The sequence below is a fragment of the Culex pipiens genome, chromosome 3, assembly GCF_016801865.2.
Source record: "Culex pipiens pallens isolate TS chromosome 3, TS_CPP_V2, whole genome shotgun sequence".
Classification (NCBI taxonomy): Eukaryota; Metazoa; Arthropoda; class Insecta; order Diptera; family Culicidae; genus Culex; species Culex pipiens.
Window position 1 is genome coordinate 158,656,369 of NC_068939.1, and position 10,629 is coordinate 158,666,997.

Here is a 10,629-nt window from a genome sequence, read left to right on the forward strand (position 1 = left end):
CTTTGTAACGACACTTGTAAGAAAGGCCAAAACACGCGACTTCCCGAAAGATATCAACAGTTTATCTTAGGATTTTAGGTTTGTTGTTTTTTTAGAATCAATTTATGGTTTGAATAACACAAAAAAAAATCTTAACTATCCTCTTCATTTTTTTACCAGAAAATCGGGATGTAGGTATGGAGGAGGAGGACACTGAAAAAAAATGTACGTTGTACTATATACATTTGATTTTTTTTTTGTAAATTATTTTTAATTTTCTGATATGTTTTAGGGGACATCAAATGCCCACTTTTGAGAAATTACCAGAACAGGCAAAACATCTTTGACTGAGTTATGAATTTGACTGATTAAAAAAAATCTAAATACTGATCGCAAAAAAAATTCAAATCAATTTTCGATCGAATTTGCAATCAAACAAAAAAAGTGCACCGTTTTCAAGTTATAGCCATTTTTAAGGTAACTTTTTTGAAAATAGTCGCAGTTATTCATTTTTTAAAATTAGTGCCCATGTTTGTCCACCTTTGAAAAAAATATTTTTGAAAAGCTGAGAAAATTCTCTATATTTTGATTTTTTTTACTTTGTTGATACGACCCTTCGTTGTTTAGATATTGCATTTTTTTTAAATCAAGTCTAACATTTCAAAAGGGCGTAATATTGATTATACGAAAATATTGGTTTTTTGAATTTGTCAATTCGGTTTTTACATCGAAAAATTAAATTGAAAATTTTTTTCGACCAATATTTAAATTTTTTGGAAAAATCTGTATTGATTCAAAAATTTATAACTCAGTCCAACATTTTTGCCTATTCTGGAAATTTTCTGAAAAGTTGGCATTTGATGTCCCCAACTTTTAGGGACAAAAAGTGAAATTAAAAATCTAGATTAAATTTTCAAAACAACCTATCCCTCATGGGTTTCCTATGCAGATAGGGCCTTTTGAAAATTTAATCGAGAAATCATAATTTTCTGCAGTGTATCATTTTTTATTCAGTGCAGTCCTTATCCATACCTACAACTTTGCCGAAGACACCAAATCGATCAAAAAATTCCTTCAAGAAATACAGATTTTAGAAATTTTATATATGATTTTTATATGGACAGCTGCCAAATTTGAATTTCAAATTATATGGACAAAAAAATGATGCAAAATGGCCTCTTTGGGCATACCAAAGGCACGAAAAAAGTTTCAGCCGGATAAAAAAAATACAAAAATTAAAATTAAAAAAAGACCGATTTCGTAGAGAATCGTTCAGAAATGAAAATACGGATTTTGATAGATAGTTCGTTTAAGATTCAGAAAATTCCTTCCCAAGAGATTTTTGAAAATTTACATACCATTGATAGCTGGCAGAATTTAAGAAAACTTTTATAAGTTAACCGATGATACAAAATGCTTTCTTTGGTCATAGGAAAGCCCATGAAAAGTTCTAGTCAAATAAAATAAAATAGCAATGAAATCTATTTCCTGTTTTCGTGGAGCGTTGCTCACGATGGATTTGATGGTTTCATATTTTCGTGTATGACAATATTACATGTTTCAACGCAAATTGTTGCAAATTAAATAGCAAACAAAAATTAGCTCAAAATTACCTTCTAAATAATGGAAAAATGAAATGTTCGATAAACAAATTGGGAAGAAGAGGGTACACTTTTGCATGAAAATGAATTTATATTTCTCATCCTATATCTAAAGAAACAAAATTAAATATTTAAATTAAAAAGTGATTTGGCCTCTAATTTTATTTTTAAGAACAAAATCAATTCAATTCAATTCAATTAGTTTTTATTAGTAAATAATCAATTTACAATTTTGTAATTCTTATAACCTAATAGAGTTTTGGAGTACCTTTCAACTATGATTTGTATGATAGTTCATTTTGATGTAATAAGATATTCTAACAATGGATTTGCCAAGAGAAGGACAAATTATAAAAAAAAAACCTTCGAAATCAAGAACAAAAACAAATCTTCCAAACTTCGTATATTTGAAATTTATGTTTCATTACGAAAATTACATGATAACTTAATACTAGAAGCTTACAAACTACTGTTTGACGATTCACGAGCCAATTTGAACCAATCACAAAGTATGCTCGTTGACGGTTTGTAGTTCCTGCAGTTTGCAATCCTCAACTGGCGTGTAAATCCATTCCTTTATTTGGTCAGGTTTTCTAAAAATAAAAAAACAATTGATAAGTTTCTAACTCGATTTAAGGACTCGTACAAACTTACTCTTCTTGCGGCTTGACACTCAGCTCGCCTCTTCTGACGGTCTCTGGCAGCAGCCAGTGAACGACTGGGGAGAACAACTTTGCTTGCACCTTGTTCAGGTCTTGCGACCCCGTCAAGTAGCTCACGGGTATTCCAACGAGGAATACGAGGAAAGTACCCACCGTCGAGTACCAAACGAACGAGATGTTGTAAATGGAGAATCCGTCGGAATCTTCTTCTTGGGTGAAGAACGACGAGTGCTGCGGCTGCGTCACATTGAATCCGTACTCGGAGCATCCTTCCACACTGGTGGGTTTCGGTGGGTAGCTCAGCTGACCACTTTTGATGGCAAATTGGGCGCCGGCGATGATCCAGGACATTCCAATCACACTGACGGCCGACCCCCACAGGGCGCCGTGCTTGTTTGCCCATGGCCACAGCATTCCGAGACAGAAGATGCCCATTACGGCTCCCTGCGTTACGCTCGCGATCGTAACGACCATTTGGAGGATGTGTCCAAACTGTTCCACTACGAGACCCATCACGATGCAGTACATACCGGAAACTAGAATCAGTCCCTTCATGGTTCGGTTAGCCGTTGCGTCTGAATGCTTGAACAGATTGAACGGCCGGATGTAGTCCTCGTAGATAATGCCGGCCAGTGAGTTCAGGTTTGCTGACATTGTGCTGAAAGTAAGAATCAGTTTAGTGAAAATAATCTTTTTTTAAATACTTGGTTGAGCCACCTTAATCCTGCGCTGAACACACACGAGATGAACACTCCGGGCATGCCCTTCAAGTTGCCGACCACGTCTTGCACGAAAAACGGTAGCAGCTTGTCGGCTTTCCCTACTAATCCCACTTTGATGGGGTCACAATCAAAGTACTTGGCGTAGATGACGATCCCCGTGAAGCAGTTCAAACTGGTGATTACAATGAATCCGACGCAGAAAATCCAAAGTGCCGAACGGGCATGACGTACGCTGGGCACGGCCACCATGCGTTGCACGCAGCTTTGATTAAGTCCCAAGTAGCCGGTCCACAAAAATACGTTGCCAATGCTGGCGGTCCAGAATGTCTGTCTAGTGCTGGCATCGAAGGTCATGCTGATAACGAAAGAGACAAATTATGAATGAGTTCTAATCAAACAAATTATTGTGCGCGACCTACTCAAAAATCTCCAACCGATTTCCGGCGGCGGCACGAGCAAAGACTTCCGCGAAACCACCGATCTTGTAGACGCCGACGGCCACCACCAGAAAACAGGACGCGAACATAATCAGCCCCTGGACGACGTCGGTCCACACGACCGCCTTGATTCCGCCGAGCATCGTGTAGAACACGCACACGCAGCACACGATCCCGTTGATCACGTGCACGTTCGTCCCCGTTACCTGGGCGAAGGCCAGCGAAGGGATAAAGATGAAGATCGGCAGGATCAGGTAGATGTTGAGCACGTACGTAAACGTGACGAACTTCTTCACCGCCGGGCTGAAGCGGTCCTCCAGGTACTGTTGAAAATAGTGAATCCTTTTAGAACTTTTGAACTTAAAATTATTTAAAAATTCCTTCTAAATTACCTGATAGCAGTTCGTTATCTGGTTGTTGTAAAATACTGGTACGAAAATGTAATTGATGATTAAAACTATGGCGAACATGGTGGGCGCGATTATCCAGTACTGGGCGCCGTACGAGTACATTTCGGCCGGCACGGACATTATGGACACGCCGGACAGCTGACTGTAATGCAAATGTAAATTTTATATTTAATTTTTAATAATTCAGACCCGTGTTTAGTAATGTCACTTTGATTTCATTTTCATATATTTGTTATATTTTTAAAGATTGAAATAAAACAAAATATGTCTTTTTCCTTTTCTTTTCCTTTCACGAAGTCACGCTCAAAATGTTCTAAATATGATTACAAGAATCAATTCGCTAGGCAATTTGGCATAAGAAACAGCAATATTCAAATTACGAGATAAAACAATATAAAAAAATAATAACGCCCTTCTCAAATGTCATTCTCGAGTCTGGCTTTTTTGTCATGGAATTCCTAGTAGGTTTTGGTTAGAGGTATACAAAAATAGTAACATTCTTTTAAAACACACATTTTTTAAATAAATTTAATTACAAAAAGTTGATTCTTGAAATCCTTATTTTAATGTTTTGAATTTTGTTTATATGTTTCAAAAGAGGAGTAGTTTAAGCAAAAGCTGCAAAAAAATATTGCAATTCCGAAGACACTTTGTTTCCCCACTTTAGTTAGGCGCTTGTGTCCGTTTGGTCAACTCAAAAACCGAAACGATGTCGACAAGTATTACTTTGCAATACAAGTGCTGAAAAATTGAACTTTTCAGCAATCAAATTAGTGATATTATAAACTCAAATTTCGAATGCCGATTTCTCAGAAACTATAATTTTCACATCGTTTCGAAACATCCAAAATAATATTTTTAAAACAAAACTAACTTTTTGAAAAGGCTAAATATAATGTCAAATGGCCAATTTGACGACATACGGAATAAAAATGGAGAAAATTAGATTTGTGGAAAAATTGTGAAATTTTCTGATCTCCTCGAAAAAAATATTTTGGAAATTTTGAAATCAAGACTAACAGTTCAAAAGGACCAAATATTAAATACAACACCTTTTTGAAATGTTAGTCGTGATTTCAAAATTTTCTATTTTTTTTTCGAAGAGACCGGAAAATTTCCCAAATGTTTAATTCGTTAACATTGTAAATTGAACTATTAGCTGAGATATTGGCATTAGAAAATAAGGGTTTGTTTGTGTGAGACTTAGAAAACATTAATTTTGCTGTATCTCAGCAGGTCTTATCTTCATTGTTTCTCAGACAATTTTTTTGAGGCAATTTTCTAAACTCTCCGTTTTTCAGATATGATTTACTCACTTATAGACACTATTTTTTCAAAATCGGAAAACTTAATTTTTTAGTGAAAATCAAACTTTACGTGGCTGATCCTCGAAAACGGCGCACTTTATCAAAAATGTTGTGGAGTACTTTTCAATTGCAAATTTTATTTAACTTTAAAAAAATATTTAATGCGAAAACTAGGAAAAATCTTTTTATCCACAAAAAAAACACAATTAAAAAAACTCGGCGGCAGAATTTTTGACTTTAATTCTTTATGCTTCAAAAGTTGCGGATTCTTGACTTTTAAAAAATCAATAATTCAAAAATACGGATTTTGGGAACTTGTTCTTTTTTTGTCAAAATAGTAGTTTATGCAACAAGTTGCAAAAGGAGGATTTTTTCAGCGAGGTTCACCGAGTTGGATAAATACGACGAGTGCTGGAAAAATCAAGTTTTGCAATGAGTTCCCTTCAACATTTTTTGCAATTCCGAATTGAGTGAAATTTTAGGTCAAATTTTCATATATTTTGTCAATAAATCATTTAAATCAAAAAAATGTTGAAAAGTGTTACTTTTCAAAACAAGTGCTGAAAAGTTCAACCTTTCTGCACCCAATTCAGTGCTGAAAAGTAGAACTTTATTTTGAAAAGTGTGGCTATTTTTTTTTTTCCATGCAAAGACTTTTTTTGTATTCAGGTTCACTCTCACCTGGCGATCAGCGACACCGCGATCGGGAAGATCTTCATCTTCCTGCCCCCGAGCAGATAGTCCTCGGTGGTTTGATTTGTATTCCCCTGGAAGAACCCGAAGTATATTCCAATCCCAGCCGAGATGCTCAGCATCACCACAAACACCGAATAGTCCTCGGTGGAGAACGCCCCGTACGGATTCTCCGTGATTGATTTAACCATTGTTTTTGGTAGTTGTTTTGGTTGACTTTACAAATTCACTGCACTTTGCACAATTTAAAACCTTCCACCGTTGATCATGTCGTGTCAGCAGTTATGAATCAATTTGCTTTAAAACATCAAACGAGCAAATTTCATGTTCTTGGACGAATGCTTCACTCCGCAGTATCAAACTCAGACTGAAGGATGGTCTGCCGTGTCCTGCTGAATGGCTTCGAGAGCACTCCAAATTCTCCGCTGATATGACTAGGCTTGGAGATAAGCCGGAGAAGGTTCTTCTTTTTTTTGGCTGGATGAGTTCATCTACTGCTACTTTTTATTGTCTTCCGGACCACACTGCCTGGAAGATGCGACAAACACAACGTATAGGGATTGTAACCGGCTCGTTTTGTTCACGTTTTTTGTGCAGATATTGGGACAAACTCTGTTATCAGCACTTGCCGTTGGAAATTTTCTAAATTTCTGATCGTCAAAAGTGTAGTTGCTTGACGCATCAGTCGATAACTGAGCTCAATAACGACTTGAACATTTTATTGCCCTCCTTGGAAGAAGCACTATACACGCATTTGTCGGGAAGGAACGTTGAATTGTCACTAGTATGGATTCCTTCTAGGAACCCCCAAAGTACTGTAACCGATTAATGCAATGAGGGTCGTCTTGTGGTCTACCGACAGCTGTGGACGGCATTTTTGAATTATAATATTTAGCAGCTACATTGTAGCTACGATCGGACTGTGCAATGTAGGCACAATTTTGTTTGTGTTCAATTTATTTAATTTTAAATAACTGCAAACTGCTGGTGCATGCAAGTTCATTCGCGGAGTCGATCGTCATAACCGGTTTTGCCAGTCTTTTATTTGATTAAAAATCTAAAAGCTTCATCGAAAAAAAGCAATTCAAAAACTGCTAAAACTAACAAGATATTCACCATGGAGTTGACCCCAGGTCATTTAAGGTCCTAACGCTTGATCTCTCGTTAACCACCACCCCAAACAGGTGCGTTCGCCACCGATGAGACTAAGCTCTTTGCTCAGCTATAGCTTACAGCTCACCGGTAGCCGCAAGCTGGACCCGTCAAAAAATCAATATAAAAATCCACCTTAAATTTACAACCAGCGATATTCACTCACTGTTGCAAACCCCTTTGGCGTTTATGAACTCCGCGATGTGCCATTTGACGAACTTTGGGCGAAAGGCCGCGCGGCGTGCTAGCGATTCCACGGGATATTGATCCGTAGGTCGTACCGGCTGCGGACAGCGACTCCACAGAGAAGCCACCAAAGATAATCGCTCCTGGGAGCAGGGTTGCCAGGTTGCCAGATAAATCTGGGAATGCCAGATTTTTCAAGTGTCTGCCAGAATAAAGATTTACCCTTCTCTGTGCCAGATATTGACAGATTTTGCCAGATTTTTCACTTTATGCCCATTATGAACAATTTTTCGATTAAAATGAACGAATATAATTGAAAATAGAATGTGTATTTCTTAAATAAAATGCAAATTCAGCATTTTTGAGGCCTTAAAATCAGTTAAACCATCAGAACTCTACAAACTTTTGAATTAATTTATATCCTCCCTCCCCTTCACCATTCAAATTTGTTAGATTTTCGTCTGCCAGATTTTTCCAGATTTTTAATAAATACTTTGCCAGATTTTTCAAATTTTGACCTGGTAACCCTGCCTGGGAGGGAACTCAGTGAGAGGAGTTCAGTTATATCATCGCAATGCGCCACCGTCATCATCGCCGTAAAACTAATCAGATTCGGTTAGCAGTGTAATGGGGTTTGGTGTTCTTTGTGGGGGGAGAGCACGGGGAAGAGACGGTGAGACAAGAAATTTGATAGTCTCAAAAGAAAATCATTGATTGACATTTGATTTAAAGGTTATGAATTAGTCAACGATATAGAGTTCTTCAAAAAAATCATTAATATTTTTTACATTCTTTATTAATTATATCAAAAATGTATTAGTTTTCAATTATGTTTCAAATTCATACTTTATAGGTATTTTTTATTTTCTTCTTCTTATTTTAAGGCCGTTGCAAATAGTTTTTAATTATTAACATCAACACCAAATTTCCCCCTTTTTCGCGAAAATTGAGAAAAATCTCCATTTTTAAACTGCGATATCTCTGGAGAGCTATTCTCCACCAAAACCTGTAATTGATTTTATTTTTTTTTTTTAAATTGGCTCAAACTTGTTGGGGGACATTCCTATGTCCAAAGAAGCCACACAAGACTATGTACAATTTTGGCAGCAGTCCATATAAAATGGTACATAAATATTAAAAAATCTGTATCTTTTAAATGAATATCTGATCGGATTGGTGTCTTGGGCAAGGTTGTAGGTATTGATGAGAAATCTTCAGGAAAAAAAATGCTGATTTTGTTATTAATTTTTTTTCACAGAAAATCAATTTCCCAAAATCAACATTGTACACTTTGCATTTAATTTCTGATCTCAAGAATTCCCGGGATTTCCCTAAAAAAATCCCGTTTTTTTACAAATTTCCCGGGAATTCCCGAAACTCAAGCGGAAGTATTTATACATTTTCGTAACTTTTTAGCACCAATACTTTGGAATTATACAAGTAAAAAAATTTAATGAGAGAACCTTATTTGATCGACTGTTCATATTGAACTAATCGGCTCGTCTATAAATTGCATGTCAAGGTTTAATTCAGATAATATTTGTTTCTGAAACATTCAAAACTGGGAAAAGATTTTGCTTATTTGTTGAGCAACAAAAATAACGCTATAATGGAATGAAATTTTTTATTTTTTATTTTTGGTAACCTTTTTAAACATTTATTTTTGTTGTATCCTTCTGGTCAAGATCAAAATTAAAATATTTTTAAACGTTTTTGTTCACCGTGACCAAATTGGATGAAAATTTAGTTGATATTTTTTTCAAATTAATAGTATTCGAAAAATTACAGTTTGAAGCACTGGAGCTACCAGGGTCGTAAGAGAGTTAATCATGCAAAACATGTATTGTTTAATTTAAACTACTTTTTGCACTTTGCACTTTGCATTTTTTTTTTTTATTCAAAAGCATATTCTCTCGAATTGGTCACTGAGACAAATTTAAAGTATTTTTTCAGTAATCTTACTCAAAATATAATACTTCACTTTTTTTTTACTTGGTACAATTTCATAGACAGCATATAAAATTAGAATTTGTATATTTTCTTAAAGTTGTATGATTTTTTACAAGCAGTTAAACCATTAACTGAAACTCACACTCATTTGGACCATTAAAGTTGCTCTTCTATACAATTTTGTTGCAAAATATTAATCAGAAGCGGGATCAGAATAATTTTCGATTAATTGTAAATTTCCCGGGAATTCCCGGGAAATTGATTGAAAATTTCCCGTTTCCCGGAAATTTTTTACCCCCGGGAAATTGGACGCTCTAGTTTTTTTTAACCGCAACTTTTGAGCTTTAGAAAAGTACGGACAAAAAATTTGCTGACGAGTTATGATGTTTTTTTGAAAAAATATTCTTTGAAAAAAAAAGGAATTTTACTCGAAAATTTTTGTTGACTTGTTGAGAGCAATCGGGAAGTACAATATAGTTTTTTTTTTTTTTTTTTGATAAATTGCACAGTTTTCAAGATAAAAGTTTTATTTCAACTGAAAAATTCCGGTTTTCGACTTTTTAAAAAGTGTCCATGATTGCCATTTCTGACATTTTTTTTTTCGAAAAGTTGAAAAAATTTACAATAAAATTGCATTGTAGACATTGAAATTGGATCTCTGGATGCTGAAATACAGCAATTCAAAGAAAGAGAAACAAGAAAATTTAAGTTTTTGAAGTCTCATCCAAACAGTATTTTATTTTCTAGTAATAATATCTCAGAAACTAATGGCTATTTTCAATGTTAAAAAAATGAAACATTTTGGAAAATTTTCTGATCTCTTTAAAAAAAGAAACATATTTTTTTAATTTTTGCGGTCAATATTTAATATTCAATAATATTCAAATTTGTGTTCATAGTTTTGATGTCAAGAACTTGTCACTTAGAAAATTGTATACAGGTGTTTTATTGAATATTGAGATATATTGAATTTTGAAGCTGCTACGAACCAACACTCGTGCTCCCTTTGACATTATTTGGGTACCATAAACCGGGGTGACTTTGATAGGATTTCAATTTGTTTTTAGCATATTTTCCAACAGGTAAGATTTTTCTTAAGATTATTATTTTTAAAACATGTACTGGGGTAGGCCACACAAAGTCCATGCACTATTTCGAAAAAAAAGTTTTTTCTATAGTGTTTAGAAAAATAGTTACGTTAAAAAATCTTAGTTTGAATTCCGGGGTGACTTTGATAGTCATAGTTTTTCTTGTTTAAATCATATTTAAGATGTTCAAACTTTATTTGTACGTTAAATGTACCATCACTAAAGTAGCTGATATAGTATTTAAGAAAAAAAATCAATGTTTATATTTAGTTTACTAAGTGCATAAGCTTTTTGCAAAATACATATAAATTTTAGGTAAAATTGTTAAAAAGTCAGAATTTTGCCTGAAATTTGTTAAAACTAGTTTTGTTTCTAAAATTATCAATTTATATTGCATTTTATACTAAATTCGAAGCACGAATCACAAGTTTTCACATTTTAC

At 34.7% G+C, this 10,629-nt stretch overlaps 1 protein-coding gene across 1 annotated transcript; it reads right to left on the minus strand.

Moving 5' to 3' along the window:
* Window positions 1-1,951: 1,951 nt before the first annotated feature.
* Window positions 1,952-6,460, minus strand: LOC120415083 (sodium-coupled monocarboxylate transporter 2-like). The gene is made up of 6 exons (XM_039576491.2): window positions 5,800-6,460; window positions 3,794-3,953; window positions 3,384-3,724; window positions 2,960-3,319; window positions 2,235-2,900; window positions 1,952-2,173 (listed from the first exon to the last, which is right to left on the minus strand). Exons 1-6 carry the CDS (start codon window positions 6,000-6,002, stop codon window positions 2,083-2,085), a joined length of 1,821 nt encoding a protein of 606 aa, XP_039432425.1. The 5' UTR covers window positions 6,003-6,460; the 3' UTR covers window positions 1,952-2,082.
* Between the last annotated feature and the right edge of the window lie 4,169 nt (window positions 6,461-10,629).